The sequence below is a fragment of the Ursus arctos genome, unplaced genomic scaffold (genome assembly GCF_023065955.2).
Source record: "Ursus arctos isolate Adak ecotype North America unplaced genomic scaffold, UrsArc2.0 scaffold_31, whole genome shotgun sequence".
Taxonomy (NCBI): Eukaryota; Metazoa; Chordata; class Mammalia; order Carnivora; family Ursidae; genus Ursus; species Ursus arctos.
Window position 1 is genome coordinate 12,031,803 of NW_026622997.1, and position 27,187 is coordinate 12,058,989.

A 27,187-nucleotide genomic window follows, 5' to 3' on the forward strand; every position below is an offset into this window, starting at 1 on the left:
ATAGGAAATGTACAAAGTAAGCTTGGGTTAATCAAACCAAGGAAAAGGAAATACTCAAAGACTGATGGGACATGTCAAAGAGACACAAAGTGGTTTAAGTGGCTTCCACAGGTCAAATTTGGGACAATTTGAGCTTCAGCAAGAATTATGATGGTAATGGAGTATGTAATAACGAATTTATTTTTTTAAGACTTTATTTATTTTAGAGAGAGAGAGAGCATGAACAGGGAGGAGGGGCAAAGGGAGAGGGAGAAATAAACTTCCCACTGAGCAGGGAGCCAGGTGCAGGATCCTGCGATCATGACCTGAGGCAAAGACAGACACTTAACCGACTGAGTCACCCAGGGACCCTGTAATAGTTCATTTAAAAACCTTATATCAATAATAATTTTTAAAATCCCTTGATTCCATAGTGAACAACAAAATGAAGGTATGGTACAAATGCCAATTAACAAATATAGAAGCCATGACAGTATTAGAGAATCATCATTTGTAACTCCTACATGATGACAGATTTGTGGAAGGATTGTGTGAGTTTTTTGAGGAACAGGACATTCATTTGGCCTCGAAGTATCATCCCACAGAGGGAAATGTCTTACAAAGGAGTGATATAACCATCTACCTTTACCAAATGATCAAATTTAGCATTACTAATAGAAGGAGAATTTAAGATATGTGTTCTGTATAAGATGTAATAGTCACACACATCTCCTTGCAAACATGCTTGAGCAAAACTTAATCATAAGGGGGGAAAATCTGATAAATCTAGAAAGAGGAACATTCTACAAGACAATTGACTGCAGCTCCTGACAAAATTCAGTGACTTAATTTGAAAAGGAGGCTGGGGAGATGTTCTAGGTTAAAAGAGACAATAGCTAATTACAGCTCATGGGTTGAAAAAACGAAAGAAATAGATATGAGAGGAATTTGGGGGACAATAAGGGAAATTTGAATATAAACTGAACGTTGGTTGATATTATGAAATTATTAATTCTCTTAGATTTGACCATGTATGGTGGTTATGTAGGACAATGTCCTTATTCTTAGGAGATGCATACAGACATATTTGGCGGTTGAAGCAGCTGCAACTGACTTTCAAATAATTCTGCAAAAATAAATATGTGGGGCTCTGTGTGTGTGTGTGTGTGTGTGTGTGTGTGTGTGTGTGTAGAGCAAGAGAAAGCAAACGTGGGCAAATATTAACAATGAGCTGGTGGATGGCTATGCAAATGCTTGTTGTACTACTCTCTTTAAGCTTTTCTGTAGATATGAACTATTTTTTTTTTTAAGTTCAGCTTTTTACTGAACATGTTTAAAGACGTTTTAGTCAGAAAGACCGAAGCCATGTCATCATCAGACTCCTCGGATTCTTCTTTGCTTCCACTTTCTTCTCAGCAGGGGCAGCAGTGGTGGACGGGGCAGCACCTTGGCTGGTGCAGCGGGAGCCGCTGGGGCAGGTCCACCACCCCCTACGTTGAGATGAGACTCCCAAAGCTCACACTGGCCAGGGCCTTTCCAAAGAGGCTTGGCCAGAAAGGTTCAACATTTCATGAGAGCACTGATCTTATCCTCCGTGACCACCACCTCATCGTCGTGCAGCATGAGAGCGGTGAGGATGCCGGGGAGCTCCGAGGTGGAGGCAAGTGCCCTGCCGGAAGCCTGTGCTAGTCGCCGTTTGAAGCGAAGACCTCATCCCAAAGTGGCCTAGCTTCATCGGAAAGACCATGCATCTTAGCGGCAGCTGAGGAAAGGCGATATAAACCATCTTTTGAAAAGTTGGGGGGGGGGGGCGGGAGGGAAAGCAGTTCAGGGAAGCCCAGGCGAAAACGCATCCAGGAGCAGTGGCACCAGTAGCGCCGCCTGGAAGACACCAGGGAACACCTTTCATAAGGACAGCTTCCCGGGCCTTTCCCTATAGGCGGTTCCAGTCACGTGGCGGCCTGGTCCCGCCCACAGTTCCCAGAGGCCCGCGCGCGGCGCCGGCAGTTCCGCGGCTTCCTTCTGGCGGGTCGGCTGCGGCCATGGAGGGCGAGCCGCCCCCGGTGGAGGAACGGCGGCGGCTGCAGCAGGAGCTTAACGAGTTCGTGGAGAGCTGCTGCCGGACGCTGGAGGAGGTGACGGCGTCCCTGGGCTGGAGCCTGGATCGGCTGGACCCCGGGGAGGAGGCGGCAGAGGTGAGGGGGGCTTGTGCGCGGGTCCTTTTGGGGGCCCTCAGCCTGCGGTCTTCTGTGGCGGGGGAGGAATCCGCGTGGGAGCTGCCGCCCGTCTGCGGAGCGTGCTGGGCTCCCGGGACCGGGCCTGGAGCGCCCTGGACGCCGGCGGGCCTCGGGTGGGGCACAGGCGCTCCTTCCGCGGAACTTCGGCTCGAGGAAAAGGTGAAAATGCGGTGGGTGAGGAGGGGTGGCAGGTCTGGGCTTTAACTCGAGAGTAGGTGAATCGGCCTCAGAGTGCTGCTAGCAGAGGTGTTGGCCGTTTGCTTTGTCATCTGTCACATGGATACCGCAATTGCGCCAGATCCGGCGTCAAGAGAGCTTGGGAGTTCAGTTCACCTTTCTCTGCCTTAAAATTCTACTGGGACAGCATCGATTCTAGGATTATTAGAGGGTATCACTAAGAGATGCTGACTAGCAACTCTTTTGAACATTAGAATTGCTTTAAAAAATGTAGGTAGGTGTATTAGAGTGAACAATCCTGATTTTTTGTTTGTTTTTTTGGGATGGGAGGAAGAGAAGCGCTTCAGTGTGGGATAATTCATAATCTCTAATGCTCTTTCGGGGTTCATCACGCTGTGATAATTTCTCCCAGGTTTAAATTACATGATGGATTCCCCAAAGACACCTAAGGCATATTTGACTTATACGCAAACAATTCACATTTATTCACATTTATTTGTATTGAAGGCGTCGTGGAAATTTTAAAATTTGTTTAGAGGGGTGTTTGAAACTGTGAATTTCATTGAGTGGGGCCTACCATGGCCTTCCTTAACACTGTTTACTCAGTAGTAACCTGAAATTTCTTGTATTAGCACTTAAATAGCACTTTGCTTATGCCACTTACTGTACCTTAGTTACCTCGTTTAATACTTGTAATTACTCTATGAGTACTGTTAGCAGCATTTTATAGATGAGAAAACAAACCCAGAGAGGTGGTAATTTGTCCAAGGATACACTGCTAGTAAATGGCATTTGGGATTTTGAACCCAGGCATTCTGGCTCCTGAGAATTTGTGTTTAATTGCTATGCTGCCTCTCTAAAGCTTCTTTGTAAAATTCCAAAATTATGACAAAGAGCTGTGAGTGTACATCTAAATGTTACAGAATCAACATCTGATATTCAAGAGAGTGACTAGTTTAAAAATCCCAGTAGTTGACATCCATCATTCCTGGAATAGGTGCAGTCCACATAGTTAATGAAGCCTCACTTTTTTGCTAGAGTGTTTTAATACTGAAGTTCAGTGAACAACAGTTACAGGTTCTGTCATAGATCTTACCATCTTGTCATAGTGAGGGGAAATCCAGAGAAACCAGCCTACATTATCGTGTGATAAAGTCTATGAAGGGTGGGTTGGAATAGCTGTTTATTATAGGCTGTGGTAGGACAGTAGAGGTTTCCTGGATAAAGTCAATTCTAAGCTGATAAAAGTGTGCTGAATTAGCTAGGTGAAGCACAGAGGAAGCATCAGTGGTAGGGGAAGTCAGGAGAAAAGGGTGTAACCAGATCAGGAAACCTAAGGTGGTTAAGGATAGCTAAGCATAGGCTGTAGAGAAGAAGGGGAATGATGGTGGGAAGGATCCAGATCTTAAAGGTCCTTGTGTCAGCCGTATTAAAGAATCTGGATTTTGTTGTTGTTGTTGTTTAATTGAGGGAAATGGGGAAGCATGGAAGTATTTTAAGCCAGACTATATCATCATATTGCCTTTTAATAAACTAATAATTTCTTATATTTGAACACTTGCTGTGTACCAGGCCCTGTTTGAATTGCTTTATGTGTATAAACTCCTGTATAATTTATTTAATCTTCATAATAGCTCTGTGACAAGAGTCCTATTATACCCATTTAATAGTTGAGGAAACTGAGGCAAAGAAAGGTAAAATACCTTGACCAAGTTCGCATAGTCTGTAAGTGGCAGACCTGGGTTTCATAGTAGCCACAGTGTGGAGTATGGGAGGGACAACAGGTCTAGAAGCAGAGCAGTTAGGCAATGGCTGTTGTAATCCAGGAGAACGAAGCTGATGTCCTGAAGTGGGGAAGTAACAGTGAGGATCGATTATGTGCAGGGATTTCAGAGTTACTTAGGAGTAAAAAGGACCGGGTAATTGATTAGATGTCAATAATGAGGGAGAAGAGGTGGTTTTCTGCATTAGGAAATGGGACCTTTTACTGAAACTGGGAGACAGAAGAGGAACAGGTTTGGGGTCAGGAGACCATGAATATAATGAATTTGTTTTTGTTATATTGAATTGTTAGTGTTTTTAGTATAAGGTATTCAAAAGAGAAACAAGGTCTACAGATCTAGATTTTGGGAGCCATTACTCTATAGTGAAAATTGAAGCCATGAGATTTTCCAGTAAGTGTGTATCAAATGGCAAAATGTCACTGGTTTGACTTATGTGCAACATCAACATTTAAAGGCGTACAGGTAGAACAAGGAAGGCATCTTTAGAGAAGACCAAGTAGAAGAACTAGAGAGGTAGAACATGAAGACTGTATCTGGATGACAGAAATGGGCAATTGTATTGTGACCTTCTAAGAGGTCAAATATTTTAAAGAGGCTGACATGGGCTTTGACACATCTTCTTTAGCAAGAAGATTTAGTGATCTACTGACTGGTAGTTTGTAAACAAATCTTTTAAAGGGTTGGGCTTTGAAGAGGTGGAGAGAGGGCTATAAAGGAGAGAGAGATTGAGGGAAGTTTTTTGTTTTTTTTTTAAATATGAACATACATCATACAGGGGGTTGGGAAAGAGGCCTCCAGAAGAGGAGATAAGTGGATAGTACTACTTAATCAAGTAGTAATCATTTAATGGTATAATCATTTGAATATTACGTTCCTTTGGGGCACCTGGGTGGCTCAGTTGGTTAAGTGTCCGACTCTTGGTTTTGCTTTAGGTCAGGATCTCATGGGTGGTAGGAGCCAGCCCCACCTGGGTTCAGGGCTCATCAAGGAGTTCGCTTGAGATTCTCCCCCTCTTCCCCACGTGCGCTCTCTCTCTCTCTCTCTCAAATAAATCTTTAAAAAAAATTCTTTTTTCTTTGCTTCTCTTTCTTTTTTTATAGGATGAAATTGTGATATGCCCCTATGATTCCAATCATCACATGCCTAAATCATCTTTAGCAAAGCACATGGTGTCTTGTAGATTGAGAAAACTGGGCTATACCAAAGAAGAAGAGGTACCATATGTTTATTATGTATATGTCATGTACTTCATGTGTGAATAAATTCAGAATATTTGGAAGGTATAGTGTCAAGTTTTCTGCCATAAAATACTAGTCATTTGTGGGGTAGAATGGTATTTGCCTAATTTCACAAATTTTTGTAAGAAATATTTAAACGATAGTAATCTCTTGTTGGTTGGTGTCAGATCTTAAAGTAGTCAATTATTGGTCACTCACGAATACTAATTTTTGTTTTTTGTTTTTACTGTTTAGGATCAAATGTATAATTCTGATTTTTTCTATGAGAATGTGAAGGTACCTTCAATTACTTTGAGTAAGTATTAATTTAACAGATTATAATTTTAAAATATCTTAGTATAGGCATTGATATTTCATTTTTGAATTATCAAAAGAATGGACTTTATAAGTATGCTTGTGATTAAGAAGGACGTTTCGTACCTTAAGAGAATATAGGGTTAATTAATGTACAGTGAAACTAGTTTGCTTAATCTGGAATGTAGAGACCAGGCTTATATTAATAGGCAGTGAAAAACCCTGAAAAGGTTTGTACAGTAAGACGGATACCTTCTTTCTTGGATATAACAAAAATCTGACCACACAACACAGTTTGCAGACTGATGATGGAAGTGTGTTCCAAGTGTTCATGGCATATGTGGATGTTAAAATTCCAGGCTCTGTAATCAGAATGCCCTGACTCAACTCCTGGTTTTGTCATTAATAGGTTTGTGACTTTCAGCAAGTAATTACACCTTTCTGTTGCCTAAATTTCTTCATAAAACGGGGGATGATGATAATAGCACCTTTGTGAGGATTAAATGATGTAGTATATGTAAAACGCTTAGAATAGTGCCTGACACTTAGCTGGATTAAAAAAAAATGATAGCTGTTATTGGCTGTTAAAATTTGCAGCAGCTACTGCATCATGCCTGGTGATAACGTTTTGTAAACTGCCTGAAATCTAGTTACTTACTGGGTTCTAGCTAGATCTGAAAGCATTCTGCATTCAGATTCCCTAGGAAGCAATGTAGATTTTTTCACTTTTAAGATTCTGGAAGGTTTCTCAATGTGCCCAAAGAGCTTGAATTGGAAATAAGTTAATAATTTAATTGTGAACACTGATGATTCATATTGTGTTTATGGGTGCTTTTTTGACAGATAAGGACTCACAATTCCAGATAATTAAACAAGCTAGAACTGCTGTTGGAAAAGATGGTGATTGTTATAATCAAAGTAAGTGGCATCATAGTTTGAGCTAATTAATTATCTGAACTATTTTTGTTCCATTAGCAAATGTTACTAATTTTTAAGAAAAATCTTGTGGAAATAGTTACATGAGAAAGTTACATTTTACCTTTAACATTAGACCAGTATGTTTGGTGCCAGCCTCATTTAGTAGATATTTTCTGCTCAAATACAGCAGAGTATTTGAGCAATCTTAGCTACTGTCTTAGCTAGGGGTTCATGCTTTGGAATCACCTGATAGGTGAAATTACTTTGTAGATAATTTTTATTATGATTATTCGGTAACTGAGTCCCATTGAGACTGTCTTACTCTGAGATTTCCTCTCTCTCTTGAGAATTAGTCTATTGTTAAATTTAAGAATGTTGAAATGCACTGTAAAAGGAAGGACTTATGCTAAAGGAGAGCCGTCTCCACAGCTGCCCCTTCAAATAAAGCCCAAACACAAAGTTTTACAAAGAGTGTCAGAAAGTTTGTGGATCCCTTCATACCTAGCTTTGAAGCTGGGTTAAGAGTTTCTGCCTGGGACTTACTTCAGCAGAAAACAGGTTAGAATTTTTAAGTATGAGCTTTTAGGTAGTGAAAAGAAAATCCACTGGAAGCATATATGTAAATGAGTAAACAGAGTTAATAGATTTCTGAACCTAGGGATAACATGTAGCCAGAGCATGACTTGCTCGTCTTAGAAGGATTTCTGAGTTGTCTTTGAACCTTCTGAAGGTAGCTTTCCCTGGACATCTTTACCTTTTCTTCCCCCTCGTTATTCTTTCTGGGTGAATTCTATTCATTAGTCCATAGTTAGGATTTGTTTCTCCCTTGTTGAAGTTCAGTCTTTACCCATTGTTCTAAGCCAGTATCTGGACTTGATTTTTTCCTAAGTTGCACTGTGGCTTCAGGAGAGAACTCTCTTACCTTAGTGTACATTACAGTGGTTCCATACCATAGACAGAACATTTCTTGTATTTCCTGTTTTAAAACTCCCATTTTTATGTACTTTTTGCTAAATTCCAAGTTTTTTGTTTTGTTTTCCCTTTGAGGGAGACATTTGGCTCAAAGAGATTACTGAACTACGATCAGTCAAGCCTTTTTTTTGGCTCCTGTTGTTGATTCTACTCCCTACTCCTGTTTAGCTAATGAGCCAATAAAGTAGAAGATTTTTGCTATTGTTTTTTTGTAGGGGTTAATAGTTAGAGGCCTTTTTTGATGTAACTAGTTAGATTCACTGAATTTATTTTGGAGTTGAAAAAGAACTGGCAGATCATCTAATCCAGCGTCTTCGTTGAGGAAACACACACTGTCTGAGAGTAACGATAAGGTTTCTGGTGTGTTTGTTCTGAAGGCTATCAATACTTGGGATTTTTAAAAGAGATTCTTTCTTCATAGCTCTTTTATGTATTCATTTCTCTTTCATAATGTACTTACATAGGCTGGGCAACTATTTTCCCCTCCATATTAGGTGAAGAAATAGAGGCACACAGAAACGGATTAACACTGCTTTGCTAGATAATAGCAAGACTTGGTAATAGCTGCACTGGATTGAGAACCAAGTGTTGGATTCGGTACATACTCTGAACTGAGTTATTCTGTTTTCTGATAGGAACTACATTTAAGTGAAATTTATGGACTAGGAATCACTGCTTAAATATATTCATTATTTATTATGTCTGTTATAATTAAGTAGAATAATACCACAAACTTCAAATCTGTACCTACTAACTGCTTGCTATTATTAGTACTGCTCTTTATTTATTATGGTTTGTGTAAGCCTACTTTAAAGAAAGAAACTAGTTGCTTGGCCTGGTACAAAGGACAGTTTTTCTGAGGTTTTGTTTCCTTGCGTGTGGTATAAAACTGTCTTGTAGTGTTGTTTAGGGTAACGGAGATAATGAATGCTAAACTAGCCTGAGCTCTAATAATTGACTGCTTATGTCTAAGCAATTTAATTTCTAAGCACATTAATATATAGAAAGTGATATTAAGATAATGAGATGGGTGAGAATTTTATATATGTGAGTAATTTAGAGAATGTTCTCAAGTTTTTTTATTTATATGACTAAGTAATAAGGTAGATTTGGATCTTGCGTTTAGTTCTTTACAAAAGCAAAGAATTACTTTGAATAAATAGTTCCTTCAGTAGAAAGTTAAGAGGAACTTTTATTTTGTTTTGGCGCTCTCTTAAGATTTAACTTAAGAATTTGTTATATGATCTGTGACCCTCTTTTTAAAACTTTTTTTCATCTTGTATAGAGTTCTACGGTTTCTCAGTAGACCTTATTTTTGTGGCCCACTTATGTCTTAGACATTTTAAAATCTTACAGCCCAGAACAAGAATCTCTTTTAATATCTAACTGATTTATTTACTCTGAAGGAAGAATGACTAACGAGCAATTTTACAGTTTCCCATTTAATTAATATTTTGTTTGTCATGTACTAAATTTTAAGTTTGATGAGTTATATTTATGCTTCCATTTCGTCACTCATACCAGGTCTCTACACAGTGTACAGAATTCTCAATTCATTAACCTTTGTGAAAGCTTGAAACAACCATTAAATCTACTTACTTATTTTCAGATATAATTACCTTGGTTAATTTTATTACCAAGATGCTAATTTTAATCATAAACAGTCATTTTATATTTAGTGGTTTATCTTTTTCCTTCAGTATTATTTGCTGTACTTCAGTTTCATGACGTATATTTGAATCATGGCCATGATTTGAAGATCAGTGTATTACACTAAAGAACCCTCAAGAGACCCAAGTAGAATGGTTTCTAGGCCTAATCTGTTCCTACCACTTGTGAGACTTGGGCAAGTCATTTTACCTCTATGGGCCTTAATTTCTTTTTCTGTGATGTTTGGAAATTGACTCTGTATGATTCTCCGTAAAATTCTGAATTTGTAGCTTTGAACCAGTACTTTTTATGAGTATTTAATAATATATGTCATATGTTTAACATGCTCTGTCATGGCAAAGGTGACTAAAAAGAAAGAATTAGAGTTACTAAAAAGCTAGATTAGAGTTTGCATTTGGGTGATGAAAAAGTTCTGGAGATGGATAGAGGTGATGGTTGCAAAACAGTGTAATGTGCTTAATGCCACTGAGCTGTACACTTAAAAATGGTTAAATGGTACATTTTATGTAATGTATATTTTACCACAATTTTAAAAAAGCTACTACAAAAAAAAAGTAGATAGAGGATCACAGAATTTAATATGATCACAACACATTCAGATATACTTCTAAATCATATAGAAGCTTATGTTTGAAAATTAACTTTTTATGGAAATGTAAGCTTATTTGTGTTTATCCTTTTTTTTTTTTTTGTCAGAAATATCTATGTTCTGAATGATTTGAATGCAGTTTGTTGTTTAACTTTTCCTGTACTTTTTCTTTTTCAGTAATTGGGGTGAGTATAAAGAGGAATTAGGAACCTGAATATACTCCCTATTTAAAGATATGCAGTATCCTTTTTGCAAATGATATCCTTTTAAAAGTATCACTCAAATTTCTAAACTTTATCTTAACCACTGTCACAATATTATAGTCTTTGGAATTTTAGTTGAATTTCAAGGAATTTAAGTATCAATCTTCACCATACAGAAATTTAAGATGAGTAAGACAACTCCAGAATATTTTAAGGAGGAAATTACATTTCTTTCTCTAAAAGTAACAGGCAAAGGTTTATGTGGAGCTTGTTTATAATATATCAGTGTTTTCTAATCTTTGTATTTTTCTCCCAGCTTTTTATAGCCTATATTCAAGGGAATTAGGCTTATTAAAGCTAAGTCATTTTTACAGTACAAAGTTAACTGTTTTAACACCTGCCTGCATAAAAACACTTTTCCTAGTGTCTACCAGAATTAGAACGAAATTGATTGACTTGAAAGGAAACCCTTCTGTACTAATTCAGAACCCTTCGGCTAATACAGATGACCATGTATTGTTATCCATGGCTGTTCACGAACTCATATTCAATGTAGCACTCCTCTTAATTTGTAGACGAATGTAAAGTCACCTCTTTTTTGTATGTTGTGGTGCTTAGTTCATAGTTTGCTCTTGTTTTAATTTTTCTTTTGCTTCTTTACCTAGGAAGTCATTGAGATTAGACTTTATCAAATAAAAGTATCTGGGAAGAGCTACTGATCTTACCTTGTTCTATGAACCAGAGTTATTACTTTAGGGTAACCTAGGAAACATTAGTAGCTCCTGTTCATTGTTTGCATCAGTGAATAATGAAGGCTAGAAAGAATTGTTTTAAAACAATTGCTTTATTTACAGTTACAATACTTTTTTTATTTCTTTGAGAAAATTTGAATCTCAAAACAAAAATTTTCTTCAATGTTTAATACATCATATCAAGGTATTGTATTTACTTTCTTTCATTAATGAACAGATTTTAGAAAGTTCTGTGACTATTGGGGGGGCGCTGCTGTTAACTTTTTAAAATTAATTTGGTTATGCCAATATGCTTCCTCTTCAGAAAATTAAAAATTTAGTCTCAGTTTAATCTGTCTTTCTCTGGTCTGAGGAAGGTTGGGATTTCTGCTACTTAAGTAATTGTGATTTGGTCCCTAGCTCTGACAAGTGGGATATATTTTGAATATGAAACACTTAATGTCTCATATAAAAAAAGACATTTTTTACACGTTTTTTGTATTTCAGTAATTTATTTTCTGAGGGACTACAATGTATATTACCTATTGAAATGTATATTACCTATTGAAATCATTTTTGCCCCAGCTTTTATGGGGAAAAGCATATAAACAGAAAGAAAGTTAATATCTACTTTTATAATATTGGTAGCCTTTTAAAAATTGTTACCTGGAAGGTTTTCTTATGAGCAAATTATCTCATGGTTATTACTGCCTACCTTCATGGGATCTGTCTTTTTTGGAGAGAATAGCAAACATCCACAGTACATCCTTTCTGTGGATATAGCATTGAGGATAAAGTCACTGTTTACCGTTTATCACATAGATGGATATTTTGCATATTAAGGGATTACTATGAAAACAGTTGTGTTAATATTGCATTATTTCAGCGCATGTTTAAAGATAAGGAGTAGATTTTAAGTCCACAGTGCTTCATGTATTGTTTATTCTTGTGGTTTTATTTTTACTTTAGGGATTTATTCTTCATTACCTGTTGAAGTTCCTCTGAATCACAAACGGTGTGTTTGTGATCTAACCCAAGCTGATCGTCTTGCCCTCTATGATTTTGTAATGGAGGAGACGAAGAAAAAGCGCTCTGATTCACAAATTATTGAAAATGACAGTGATCTCTTTGTGGACTTGGCTGCCAAAGTCAATCAAGGTTTGAGATGAATGTCGTTTTATATTTCTTAATTGTCATTTCATTCTTTGTGTGTTACTAAGATTTAGTTGTCAGACCACTTTGAATTGGAATAGGATGGTTTTGCATTATCTCATATTCACATATAGGTTAAGATGTTTACTCAGTGCATGGAATTTTGCTCCCTGACTTTTACATTAAGCATACCTTCCTCTGTAAGATTGTTAGTTAACTTAGAGCTGTGCTGGATCTTTGTACCTTAACAATCTTAGGTTCAACTAATGGCTAGAGAAAAAGAATTATATAAAACAGCCTATTTCTATAATATAAAATTTTTAGGATGTTTTTAGATGCATGGAAACATGTTGAAATATGGGATGACTGTGGTCTTTCTCCCTGCTAATTCATAAGAATTTAAAAGCTTCCAAAAATATAATAATTTTATTTTATTCTTTTATTAGATAATAGTCGAAAAAGTCCAAAATCTTACCTTGAAATCCTGGCAGAAGTGAGAGATTATAAACGAAGACGCCAGTCCTATAGAGCTAAGAATGTTCACATAACCAAGAAATCTTATACTGAGGTAAGTTTTATATTATTTTAGAGCTTTGTTGAGAACAGAAATTTCCCTTAGTTTTCTAAGTCCGCTGTGTGGATGTCCACAGTTCCTTAGAGGTTATCTGAAAGAAAGTACCTTCAACGCGGCCACACCTGATTTGTATTTGCTCCATTCCTTTCAGATCCACTGTCCTAGGCAAAGGTTTTTCAGGGTACAAAAATCTTATGTAAAGAGGCTATATCCTAAAAAAATACCTATATTTGAGAAAGTAGCATTACATCATGATAGAAGCATAGATTTTGGCCTTAGACCTGAGTTAGAGTTTTGATCCTGCTGTTTATCATTGGCTGTTTGACTTAAACAACTTATTTGAGCATTTAAGTATCAGTTTTTTTCGTTTTATACATCTTATGTAGACTTTGTAGGGTTGTTGTAAGAATTGATTGAGATAATGCATTGTGGACATAGAAATTGGTCAACAAATAGCCTTTGTCTTTTCCTTACAGAAATTTTAGTGTGCTTTTATGTACTCTGTTAAATAGTTGGGCTTGAGAAATATCTGTCATAAATTATTTATACATTAATCTCTTGATATATATCTGGACTTATTTTCAGACTTCTTTTAGTGGATAGAGTTGATGAATTTTTTGGTACGTGAATTACCTTGCCCAAACTCTACAAATAATTTCCTCATTGAATCTCTAAATTCTTACCACATTATTTCTTACTTCTCTCTATGATTTCTAAGACTGTCTATAATCTAAGCCTCATTTTACCAAATATTTTCTTTTGCTTTAGTCAAGCTTGTCTCTTAAACTATATCTGATTACACAAATTTACTCTTATCTTTGTGTCCAAATAATATGTTGTTTGCTCACCTGAAATGTTCTTTGTCGTTGCTCTTTTAAATCTTGAGAAATTTAAGGCCTGTGGCTCCATAAGGTGCTAGTTGACCCAGCCATTCACTGGTTGATTGCTTTTATGCTCTCTGTACCACATAGCTTAGTACTAATCTTATGCTATTCTTTTTACAATATATGTTCTACAGTATATGTTCTAGACTTTCTCTTCCAGTAGAGGTCTGGGACCATGTCATACTACCTAAGTATTCTTTAGTCCCTCAAATACTTGGTGGTATCAGTTGTTTCTTCTCTAGTCTTGTTACCTTGTAATCAAGTGTAAGTGTTGCTGCTAGTGTTCTTCACAGTTTTATGGTTAACTTTTTATTATGGAAATATTCAAACATATACTAAAGTAAATGGAATAGTGAACCCTTTTGTCCCTGTCACTCAGCCTCAACAATTATCAGCATATGGCTTTGTCATTTTATTTATATCCTCACTCACTACCTCCTACTTTCTCCTTCCTCCACACTGATAGTTTTGGAAGCAGATACGAAATACCTTTCATCTGTAAAAACTTCAGTGTTTACAAATCTTTCAGTGACTTACCATATTTCTGGTCATGGCTTTTTCAACATTTTATCTTTTTCTAGCTTCCTTCATCTCCTTATAATTTTTGTTTGCTTTGGACTAGAACCTAAACTTTGTCAAATTTTAGAAAAACATTTATCACCTCCTGTACTTACTATGCATAGCACTGCTGTTGGGTGGGTAAAGATAAATGGCACACAGACCCCACCTGCAAGGGGCTTAGTATAGTTTATCAAGTGAAACATCTTTCAAAATACAGATTGCAAAATAAAGTGAGATCAAAGTATGTGGGAGAAAGGAGCGATTCTTTTTAAGATAGAATTGGTATAGGTTTTATAGAGAAGATAGCATTCGAAGGAAAGGGAGAAGCAGGAACGGTAAAGAATGTCTATTCATAGGCTCTTTCCTATGTGGTGAACCTGGAAACTATCCAGTAGTATTCGGGCCTCGTGGAGCTCATGTAGAGCTGCTGCTAGTCAGGGAGTCATGTTGCTACTCTGGAAGCGCTAGAGCTGGGAGTGGGAATTTAGGTGTGTGTGTGACTCATGTCACATGTCTTAGATTTTCACAAGAGAATATGGTAGAGGAGGGGAAATGGTGGATAAAGATATTCCAGGTCTAAGGGCTAGTGTTCCTAAAAATATATGCAAGTACAGGAGTTTTCCATAGACCCATCAGTAATCCAAGGTGGCTAGAGCTTAGGGTTTCTGAACTATCCAATAAGAGATAAGGCTGGCTTCAATTACGTGATGCAGTAACATCATGAAAGGCTTCAAAGGCTCTACAAGGATTTTGGACATTGTTCCATTTTACTTTGGGAGCCATTGAAAGTCTCTTTAAAGAGGGGAGAAACTCAGCCAGTCCTGAACTATATAGTGTGTGTCTTTGAGATTGCCCCTTGTCCCCCCGTACCTTTTATTTATTTATTTATTTGAGAGATCAAGAGTGGGGGCAGGGGGAGTGAGAGGGTAGAGGGAGAAGCAGACTCCCCACTGAGCAGGGAGCCTGATGCAGGACTCTATCCCAAGACCCTGGGATCATGACCTGAGCTGAAGGCAGACGTTTAACTGAACCACCCAGGAACCCTTTTCTTTTTTTTTTCTTTTTTAATTTAAATTCAGTTATCCCCTGTACCTTCTTAAAACTTTTCCTAATTAGGTATGAGGGAAATGTAAGCTTCTATTTTAGTTTCACCTGTGCCTCCCAGTTGACCAGCCCTATGCTTGATTGCATGGATAAATAGGAAAGAAAAAACTTCCAAGTGGTTCTTAGAGGTAAGGGATTTATATAGTCTCTTAGGAAAGTATCTGTGAAGTGACTAGAATGTTTCATATTTTGTCTGTCATCTTGACTTAATTATAAAAGTTTTGAAAAATTTTATTTGTAAATAATCTCAAATATACAAATAAGTTGCAAAACTAAAAATAGTACGAAGAACTCCTGAATATCCTTTACCCAGATCATCTGTTAATATTTTGTCCCATTTGCTTGTCATTTGCACTCTCTCTTTTTATGTACATTTTTCTCTCTTTTGATTTCTAGCTGTATGTTATTTTTTTTCTAAACTGTTTGAGAGTAAGTTACATACCCCTGACTACTTCTTAAGAATAGGGTTAGTTTTCCTAATGAAATCATAATATAGTGATCACCGAGCAAGTTTATCAATAATTATAGTACTTTCATCTACCATTCATACCGCAGTTTGACCATTGACTTTTTTATGTTCTCTAAACTGCTCATGTCCCACAGTCTATTCTATCATCCAAATATTTGGATGACATCCAAGTATTTGGAAGATTGTTAACAGTGATTTTTCTAGTTTTATATAATTTTTTGAAAAATCTTTCTTATCTGAAATTGGGTGCTTATCTCTCCTGAGGTGATTCGGGATGTCATAAATGTGCACATGGAAGAACTCAGTAGTCATTGGCAAGAAGAGCAGGAAAGAGCAGAGGATGATGCTGAAAAGTATGTCATGGTGTTTACTGGTGAAAATATTCTCTTTTTATTCTGTTCCATAATAATTTTTTAACTAAATTTTAGCATTTCCAAGACCATTAATAATAGCACACCATAATTCATTAAAATACTTTAATTCTTTCATGTTGTCATTGCTCAAGATTATTATACTAGAGTTTTTCTGTTGACATTGCTCTTCGACAATTTGAAGAGATAAATATATTAGTGAAATAGTAAAGACATAAAACATATAAGAGCTACATTTCTTTGCCCAGTCATATAGAATATGAGGTTATGCCTAATTATATTGACTCTCTCATTGTTTTGATATAGAGTATTCAACTTTAAGCTGGTGTGTCTGTGTGTTTGGTGGAAACTAGTGGTTAAAACTAACTGTTGTTTCTGTGTTTCAGGAATGAAGAAAGGCGATCAGCTTCAGTAGATTCGCGGCAGTCTGGTGGAAGTCATTTGGATGCCGAGTATTCACGACATAGGAAGGATCGGAGTAGGAGTCCACATAAACGAAAAAGAAATAAAGATAAGGATAAAAGCTGGGACTCGAGAAGAAGGAAAGACAGGTAAGTCTAACACTACATCATCTGATGTTGAATTGTTTACTCTTGAGAAGTAAATAGATTCTTCTGTTGTAGACGGTGTTGAAAAAATGGATTGTAAGAGTAAATTACAGTAAGAGGAAGTTATTGATGAGAATTCTTATCATTTGTCTGATTTCAGTTGAAGTAACCATAGCTCTGTTGGCATAGTTCTCTACATGCCTTATTGGGTATGGATTTCCCTCTTTTGCTCCTTGTTTCCTAGCCAGGACATAGGGAAGTAATGTTTAGGTAGGAAGTTAACTCTGTTAACAAGGTGTTTGCTCAGATCTCTGTCTTCTGCTCCTTCCTCCCTCCTTTTTCTTCTCATTTCTTTCTCCTGCTAATTCCTGAGTTAAAGGGTCTATAGGTTCAGAGAGAAGTCCAAACTTTAATATCAAGTCAGTTTTGCCCTTGTTAATATCACTGATAGAATTCTGACAGCTGGGAAGATATGAACTAATACTAAAATAATAAATTTAAATCAGTTGTGATCTATTCCAGTAGTCCAGCTGCTATGGGGCATCTACCTGGATCTCAATGTTAGTCAGGTCTCTAACTGAACTGTCTCTTTCTCATACTGACCCTCTTTCCCCAGCATTCCATATTCTGGTTAATGGGATGACCATCATCTGTTCACCTAAGCCAGAAATCATGGAGTTATTTTGGTTGCTCCTTTTTTATTCCTACCATCTGGTTAGTTCCTCATTGCTATCAGTTCTACCGGAGGATACCTTTACATGCACCTCCTCTGTCTTTACTGATCTATCCTTACTGCTCTATCCGTACTGCTGCCCCCCTGGGAAATGATAGTTTTCCTAATTGTTCTAACCACTTGTAAACTTGTCCCATATGGAGTCATCCCTACTTTAGTGCCAGAGTGAGTTTTCACTCTTAACCTCCGGGATCAGGACTCTTGGCTACCCATCCTTGTATTTTGTCACTACCCCATGAAATGCCTGAATTATGCTTTAGCTAGCCTGAATCCTCATCTGTGCTGTGCCACATTTATGCCTTTCTCTATCAGATTCTGCTGCCTAATTTTTATTTTTTAAAGCCTGCTTGGTCTTTTAAGACCCAGCTAGTCATTTCCATGAAACCTCTTCTCACTCATTGAGGCTGAGCTGATCTTTCTGATTTTGTCAGCACTCTGCCTACCATGTGTTTTTTATTGAACTTAAGTTATTACTCTCCCTACTAGACTGAGCTCCTTGAAGTCAAGTCCATGTCTGATTTAGTAGTATGTGCACAGTATTGTCTAATAATAGCCTCTCAAATGATATCTTGTCCCTCTCCAGGGCCACTGGTGATCAGGAATTAGTAATGCTTATTGGTTTAATAATTTTACGCATCTTACTCTCATTTAGTTCATTGGTTTTAAGCTAGCTCTGATTTAGTCTTCTCATAAAAATATTTGCTTAGTAGTCCCTTTGAGTCATATAATAAATGATATTTTGTGATAATTTTACACAAATTAATTATCAGTTATTGTGCTACTTCTTTCTGGTTTGTTAATGCTTCTTCCATTTAAGTAATTTTTGGCATCTCCGATCGGTTTTTATTGACTTAAATACATTAGACAGCCTCAAATGTAAAATGAAATAATTTGGCTTTAGAGAGGATATATTTAGAGTTTAAATAGGGGCACCTGGGTAGCTAATTCGGTTAAGTGTCTGCTTTTGGCTCAGGTCATGATCCTGGCTGGGGTCCAGGGATCGAGCCCCATATCAGGCTCCCTTCTCAGTAGGGAGCCTGCTTCTTCCTCTCCCACTCCCCCTGCTTGTGTTCCCTCTCTCGCTGGCTGTCTCTGTCAAATAAATAAATAAAATCTTAAAAAAAAAAACAAAAAAAACCCCAATACTGTTTAGTTCTGAATGCATGTTTTAACTTGTTCTGAAGTATATTACTGGTGAATTACTATTTTAAAGTTCTGATATTAAAATGTCCATCATTTGTAATAGTTTTTTTCACTCCTGTCATTTCAGGGATGGGGAAAGACATCATAGTCATAAAAGGAGAAAGCAAAAAATATAAATGAGGTATTTGTGCATGTATTAATTATGCTTATGCCATGATAACCAGTTGACAACATTTTAATTACAATTGCTTTGAGTAGGAGAATGTTTATATGATTTGTTTAGTGCTCAGACCATTAATTTTCAGTAAGTGCTTATATTTCAAACCATGACTACACTATTATGTCCTATAACTTTGTTTTACTTATATTTTAATAGATGATTGCTTCCTATTACAGATTTTGTTTCATCCTTTGTGGTAATTTATGTATCAGAAAATTCTTTAATTAAAGTCAGTACTTAAACTGTATAAATAATACATGAATACATTTTCATTTTAAAAAATTAAACCTTACAGCTAAGGTTAACGTCTCCTTGGAACACAACCTGTAATCCCTGTGGCCACCTCAGTAACTACTACTTACACTACACTGGTGAAATGTAATAGGGAAAAACAACCTAAATCTCTGTGAGAAGGGGAATGGCCTGGTTAAATAAAATACAATATAGTCTGATAGATTACTATATTGGATTTAAAAGAAATAAACTTTATATGGATAGATCTCAGAAACATAATGCTAAGTGAAAATAGTAAACTGCAGAAAGATATATACAAGTTATATTTATGTACAATATAATACTGTACATTTTCTGTGACTTTATATTTATGTAAATATATTTTTAAAGGTTCAGAAGTACCCATACCAAACTTAAAAGAGTAATTATTTGGGGGAGGAGGTATAGGTGGGAGAGATGAGGAATGAAAACCAGGATTGAGAGAGTGGTCAAAGAAATCTTTAGCTTTATCCATAATACATTAATTTTTAAAAGGCATTCATCTTTCACTTGTTAGTTAAAAATAGATTTTAATTAAAATTAAAAATATAATGTCATTTTCTTTTATGTAAATCATCTTTATTGAGGTACTGTTTATATAAAATAAAATGCACCCATTTGAAGTGTACGTTTCATTGAATTTTGACAAACTTATACCCCAGGCAAGAAGTCATCACCTTGATCAAGATAGAGAACACTTCCATCACCCCCCAAAATTCTCATATACCCCTTTTACCAGTCAATTTCTCTACCCTACCTCTAGGCAGCCACAGATCTCTGAAGAGGATGTGCGTATGTTTTTTAATCGGCAATAGGAGAATAGTGCTTATGCTGAAGTTTAAGAGAGAGGTATTTGTGAGCAAAAAGAAATTAAGAAAACTTAAGAAACTTCTCAAATATTTAGATGGTCTTGATTGCTTTAATTTACACGTTGTCAGGGTGGCTGCTGTGGAGGGCCCAGGGTACTGATTACAATCAATAGGAAACTGAATTTGTCACTCAAATTTAATTAGATCAATGATTTCCAAGTCTTTTTTTTTTTTTTTTTTTTTACTTTTGAGTAAAGCTGGTTGGATAATCTCAAGCCTTTTAATGAAAGTTGTCAAATGGTAAATTTTACATAAAATGTTTTAAATTGGCTTTGAAAAATATTTTTTAATCTCCTATATATACTATGTCACACAAAAGTATTAACACTATAAAAGTGTGTGTAGGGTCTTTATCTGTCTTTGAGGACACTTTCTTTTTATGTTTAGTGAGTTCATAAAGGTCCGAGAGTTCTGGTGTGAAGCTTTGTTGCATTGAGTATAAAAAAACAAAATCTACATGTAGTTTTTGAGTATGTTTATGATGCTAATTTCTTTTTATGTAGCTTGCTTTTGAGTTGTTATAATTGAGCCAGCAGGTACATTAATTATTAAACTAAACCTCACTTATTTCATTACATTTGTGGTTGTATTTCCTACTCTGGTCACAAATTTGAGAGTTTGGTGTTATGGAAAGTCATCACAGCTTTTAGACATTTGGATTGCCACCAGTAATTTCTATTGCTCCTTTTCAGGAAAGAAAAAAAGTAGTATCTATCAGGTTCAAGGGGCTGCAAGCTGAATTCATCTTTACTGAGCAAGTTGAGTCAGTTTCCCATCTAAAAACCCAGTATGGTCACCTAAGAGAAAGGATGCCTCCATAAAATAGAATATAAACTTCTAAGCTTGCTTTTAGTCCTTTGGTTTAGTAATAAAAGGCAGGAGGCACTTCCAGTTTAAAAAGTTGCTAGGCTCCTGGGTGGCTCAGATGGTTAAGCATCTTGCCTTCTGCTCAGGTCATGATCTCCAGGTCCTGGGATCCAGCCCTGCATCAGGCTCCCAGCTCAGTGGGGAGTCTGCTTCTCCCTCTCCCTCTCCCTCTGCCTCTCCCCCTGCCTCTCCCCTTGCTTGTGCTCTCTCTGTGTCTTTCTCTGTCAAATAACTAAATAAATCTTTAAAAAAAGAAAAAAGAAAAGTTGCTTTACACAGCGTCTGGACAATGTCAAGTGAAGGAATACTTCAGGCTGCGGAGAGTTGTGCCTTCTGAGGATCATACCTTGTGGCACCAATTAAGGGATTGGGGGTTGGGTTGCTTGAGTACTATGTTTATGAGGCTAATTTCCCATAATCATGGAACTTTGGTAACCCATGTTGTTTCTCCAGCTCCAAGCCATGATTCCTCTTCTAGAATGAGAAAGCTAATTAAGCGGAGTTTCAGGAATCCAGAGAGATGAAGCGGGAGCCTGGGCTTTAGTTGCTATTGCAGACACTATTTAATGCAAATGAAGCACTTGTTAGGAACAAATTCTTCACATAATGGGAGGAATAGCCTTGATCAAAGAGGGTGCTGGGATGAGTGAGATGTATACAATACAGCTCTGCCTCTTCACTGTGACCCGGGGCAAATTAATCTTTCCATGCCTCCTATTCCTCATCTGTAGATTGAGAATAACAACATGCTCTCAAGGGTTGTGGTGAGGTTTAGGGATGATGAAGGCGACTTGCCTCACATAGTGTCTGGTCGATGGCAAGTACTAAATACTTGCCATTATTTGTAACACACTTGTGAATATTTTCTTTCTGCTCTGCCTCCTATGTTTGGCTTTGCTTAGGGACCAACCTAGATACCTGTCTCATGCCCTCAGAAAATTCTATCCTACTATAATATTAGCACACATGCCATACATCATTGAAGATTCCGTAGAGACGTGTATATAGGGAAGTGCTTCTCATTACCTACCTCCAGGGCATATACACAGCTGGCGTGCACCTGAATGGCTGACCAGCATAAAAATACTGAAATACCTCCAAGTTGCTTGGTAAATAACTGCTGTCCCAAGCCCCACCTCCCATCTTCCCCTCTTTGCCGTGGAAATTCTTGACTCTCTCCTAGGCACTACCATGATCCAGCAAATAAAGGGCTGATATCTAGCACAGCTGGAGGCCTTGGAGTCCCCTGCTCCAGAGCTAAGACTGGTTGGTGGCTGTTCTGATTAATTGGTGACTATGTAGTCAGCCTTTCCTCCAAACAGTAATACCATTGTTAACATGGGGTATTATTCCATTTCTTACTTCGCCCTATATACTGGGCTCTGTGTGCGGGTTGCTATATTGTGGGAATACTGATCTTGGACATGGTTACACACACTTGAATCAGCCACAGCTCCCTGTAGACTGCAGTAGCACAAGTGTGGAAGGAGGAATCAGAAGTAATATTGTTTTAAGGGTCTCACACTATACATGTGTAATATTTGAATACAGATTATGATAAGTGAATATATATAATAAACCCTAGAGAAGCCACTAAATAAATAAAACAGGAATGGCTAATAAGCCATAGTAGAGAGGAAACAGAATCATTAAAAACAATCCTAAAGAAGAAGATAGGAGGAAAAAGAGAAGGAAAGAACAAACAGCAAGAAGGTAGATTTAAACCCATCCATACTGACCTTATTAAACATTAAATGTAAATGTTCTAAGCACTCAAAAGACAGAGGTTGGATAAAAAGGCAAGACCTAGGTGTATGTTGTCTATAAGAAACCCATTTTAAATGTTAGGGTACAAATAATAAGAAGGGAAAATGTGCCATGCTAGCGCTACACGAAGGCACTGAACTAAAGAAAGAAAGCTATTTTACAATCAGACTTCAGAACAATGACTGTTACCAGACATAAAGAGGAACATTTCAAAATGTCAAAGAATTCAGTTCATCAAGAGGACACAAGAATCCTAAATATATGTGTACCTCATAAGAGAAGTTCAAAATACCTACAACAAAGACAGGACTGAAGGGAGAACCAGGCAAGTTCACAGTTACAGTGGAGAGATTTCAACACCTGTCCCTTAGCAATTCACAGCATGAGCAGACAGCACATCAGGAAAGAGATACAAGAGTTGCACAACTGACATTTGTACCTGGACAACCAGCAGAATATTCTTTTCATACACACTTGTGATGGTGACCAAGATCATATTCTGGGCCATAAAACAACTCTGTATGCATTGGAGAGGATTGAAATCACACAAAGTATTACTCGGACCACAACAGAATTAAACTAGAAATCAACAAAAGATACCTAAAAAATGCTCATATATTTAGAAATTGAACAACCTATTTCTAATAACTCATGGGCCAAAAATTGTAAGGTGAATTAGAAAGTATTTAAAACTGAATTAGAACAAAAAAACAGCATATCAAAATTTGTGGAATGTGCTTAGAAGGGCATTTACTATATTAGATGTTTGACTAAGAAAAGATGAAAGTGTCACATTAATGATCTAAGCTCCCACTCTGAAACAGTATAGAAAAAGATCAAATTAAGCAGAAGGAAGGAAACAACAAAAATCAATGAAATAGAAAACTGAAATGCAATAGAGAAAGTAAATGGAACCAAAAGCAGATTTTTAAAAAATGTCAAGGGGCATCTGGGTGGCACAGTTAAGCATCCGACTCTTGGTTTCAGGTCATGATCTCAGGGTCCTGGGATAGAGCCCTGCATCAGGCTCTGCACTCACCGCAAAAATCTGCTGAAGTTTCTGTCTTCTCTCTCTCAAATAAATAAATACTAAAAAACAATTTTTAAATGATGAATAAAACTGGCAAGCCTCTAGGCAGATGGAACTAACCAGACTCTAGCCAGGAGGAAAAAGAAAAAGACACAAATTATTGATATCAAGAGTGAACATAAAAAAAAAAAATGAACATGGAAAAGTTGCTATAGATTCTACAGACTTTAAAATGATAAAAAGGGAGTGTTATGCCAATAAATCCCAACAACTTGGATGAAATGGATAAATTCTTTGAAATACACAAATTACCTAGACCTACTCAAGAAGAAACCATTTGAAATATTCATATCTATTCAATAAACATATTGAATTCAGTTAGAAACTTTCTCACAAAGAAAGCTGGTCCCAGATGGCTTCACTGGTAAATTCTACCGAATGTCTAGGGAGAAATAATAATTTTTCACAAACCCAGATAATAGAGGAGGGAGGAAACTCCCAGCCGTCCTCTTGATACCAAAACCAAAGATATTATAAGTAAACTTTCAACCAACAGAGTTTGTGAACATAGACACCTCAACAAAAATTTGGCAATGTTTTGTGAACAAATCCAGCGACACAGTAAAAAAAAAACAAACCACCACCTTATGATCAAGTAAGTTTTATTCCGGGAATTTAAGGATGATGTAACATTGAACATCCAGGTAATTCACCATATTGACAAAGAAAATTCCCGTGATCCTCCACAGACGCAGGAAAAGCATATGATAAAATTCAATACCTGTTCGTGCTTTAAAAAAACAAAACACTCTCAGCAAACAAGAAATGGAGGGAAACGTCCTCAACCTGGTAAGGGACATCTACAAAAAACCTGGAGCTAAGATCGTACTTAATGGTAAAAGAATGAATAATTTCTTTTGATTGGGAGCAAGGCAAAGACGTCTGCTCTACCACTTCTATTCAACATTGTACCAAGGTCCTAATTGGCGCAATAATGCAATAAAAAAAGAATATGTATAGATTGGAAAGGGTGAAGTAATATTGTCTTTATTCATAGATGACAGTCATCTATGTAGAAAATCCTAAGGAATTTTCAAAAAAACAACTAGAACTAATACACTTAACAAGGCTATATAGTCAGTATACAGAACTCTTAAAATTTTTGTATGCTAGTAAGGAAAATTGGAAATAGCATCAAAAAACATTGTAGGGATAAATTGAACAAAACATGTGCAAGACCTGTACACTGAACACTAGAAATCTTGCTGAGAGAAATTAAAGAACATTTAAATAAATGAAGAGAGAGGTCATGCCCACCAATCAGCACTATTTTTAAGGTACCAATTCTCGTTAGATTGAACAACCGATTCTATGCAATTGCAATAAATTCCCAGCAGGCCCTTTTAAAAAAAGGCATAATATATTTTTTATTATAAAATATATATAACATTTACCATTTTAACCATTTTTACATGTACAGGTCAGTGGCATTAAGTACATTCACACTGCTGTGCAACCATCACCACCATTCGTGTCTAAAACTTTCATCTCCCCAAAATGAAATTCTTGTACCCATTGAACAACTCCCCATTTCCCCTCCCCCAGCCCCTGGCAATCACCATTTCACTTTCTGTTTCTATGAATTTGGCTACTCTAGGAACCTCATGTAAGTGGAATCATACAATATTTGTCCTTTTGTGTTTGGCTTATTGCACTTAGCATAATGTCCTGAAGGTTCTTCCATGTTGTAGCCTGCCAGCAGACTGGCTGGCCTCCTTTCTTTGTTTCTTTGTACCTTTCCCTCCCTCCCTCCCTCCCTCCCTCCCTCCCTCCCTTCCTTCCCCTACCCCCTTGATTCCTTCCTTCCATTCTTTCATTGACAGTCTGATTTAAAAATTCTATGGAAATGCAGTGGACTTGAAAGAACCAGAACATTTTAGGAGGAAAAAGAACAAAGTTGGAAGACTTAACACTACCTGATCTCAAGATTTATTATGAAGTTACAGTAACCAAGACAGAGTGGTATTGGCATAAGGATAGACATGTAGATGAGTTGAACAGAAGAGCAAATCCAGAAACAGATGCACAGATGTGTGATCAGTTGATTTTTGACAAGCTGCTGAGGTAATTCAATGAGGAAAGGATAGTACTTTCAGCAGAATATGCTGGAACGACATGATAACCATAGGAAATACAAGGAACCTCAAGTTTTACCTCCCATCATATACCAATATCAACCCGAAGTTAATCATAAACTTACATGTAAGAGCTAAAGTATAAAATTTCTAAAAGAGAACATAGCAGAAGTTGTTTGTGACCTTGGGTTAGGCAGAGATTTCTTCAATAGAACGCATAAAAGAGAAAACAAAGAGAAAACCACTAAATTGGATTCCATCAAATTGAACTTTTGCTGTTTGCCAGACACTGTTAAGGCAAACCATAGAATGGGAGTAAGTATTCACAAAGCATATAGCAGACAAAGGACAAACCTAGAATACATAAGAACTCTTAAAACAACCTCCCAAAAATGGACAAAAGATTTGAGTAGACACTCAACAAAGGAAGATAAATGGATGGTAAATAAGCACATGAAAAGATACTCAACAGCATTACTAAGGGAAATGCAAACGGAAACCACAATGAAGTAACACTACACACCCCAGAACGGCTGAAATTAAAAGACTGGTACTACCAAGTGTTGGTGAGAATGCGGAACAGCTAGAATTCTCATTTATTGCTGGCAGGACTGTATCACTTTAAAAGTCACTTTAGAAAACTTAAGAGTGTGAGTTTTTCTTTTTTAAAGTTAAACATACCATGCAACCCAGCAGTCTTTCTCCTAGACTACTCCTAGATTGCCTCCGTGTTACCAAAGGTAAAAGGAAACTTGTCCACACACCGACCTGTCCACAAATATTGAAGCGGCTTTATTCATAGTAGCTCCAAAGCGGAAACAACTGAAATGTCCATCAGCTGGTGAATGAATATTCAAACTATCTATCCATTCAGTGGAATACCCCTCAGTCATAAAAAGGAGTGAACTATTGATACAGCAGTGGATGAATCCCGAAAGCATGTTAAGTGAAAGAAGCCACACATAAAAGAGTGTATATGATTCCACTTATATACAATTCTGGAAGAGTTGTCTGTTGACAAATCAGTGGTTGGTAGGGGTTGTGGGTGGGGAGAGGGGGCAGTAAAGTAGCACAAAGAAGCTTTTTAGGATGATGGAAATGTTCTATATCACTATTGTGCTGGTTGCAAGACTGAATACATTTGTTAAAACTTAACCAAATCATACACCTAAGATTGGTGAGTTTTATTGTAGTAAAATTCTACCTCAGCAATGAAAAAAGAAAAAAAGGAAAGAAAGAATAGGATGTCTTCTCCCCTCCAGGAACTCCCAGTCTATGTAGGGAGTCAGGATAGTCTGGAAAAAAAACTTAAGGCAGGGAGTGATTAGGAGTCAGGTATAGTTCAATTAAACATGTGATATCACACCCGGGGTTGGTAGTTGTAACCCCATGCCTTGGGCTGGTGATCAGTAATGCTCGGCCATGCCATGAGAATGAGGCAAGCAACGCCAGCTTCCTTTGAGGAAGGAATTGAAAACTGAGGCTTTCTTCGTAACAAGTCAGAGTGGGCCTTCCCATCTTACTTTTATCAATCTGGAAAGACTCTGGATTCTTCCCTGTGTAAGGCAGCGTGAAGCAAGTGTACTTCAACTAGAATACACACTGTGTCCAGCCTGGTCCTGGGAATTTGAAAGAAACAGACTCTAGGGCGATCATTGGGAGAATAAAAACCAACACTGGAGAAGTACCAGAAG

The 27,187-nt window shown here is 37.1% G+C and overlaps 1 protein-coding gene and 1 pseudogene across 1 annotated transcript; one reads left to right on the plus strand and one right to left on the minus strand.

Moving 5' to 3' along the window:
• Positions 1-1,250: 1,250 nt before the first annotated feature.
• On the minus strand, positions 1,251-2,023 carry LOC113264238 (60S acidic ribosomal protein P1-like; annotated as a pseudogene).
• SNRNP48 (small nuclear ribonucleoprotein U11/U12 subunit 48) lies at positions 1,959-20,269 on the plus strand. Its single transcript, XM_026511453.4, has 9 exons — positions 1,959-2,174; positions 5,278-5,391; positions 5,650-5,710; positions 6,553-6,627; positions 11,763-11,951; positions 12,392-12,513; positions 15,802-15,890; positions 16,295-16,459; positions 18,460-20,269. The coding sequence occupies exons 1-9, from the start codon at positions 2,022-2,024 to the stop codon at positions 18,506-18,508; spliced, it is 1,017 nt and encodes a 338-aa protein (XP_026367238.2). The 5' UTR covers positions 1,959-2,021; the 3' UTR covers positions 18,509-20,269.
• The last annotated feature ends 6,918 nt before the right edge of the window (positions 20,270-27,187 follow it).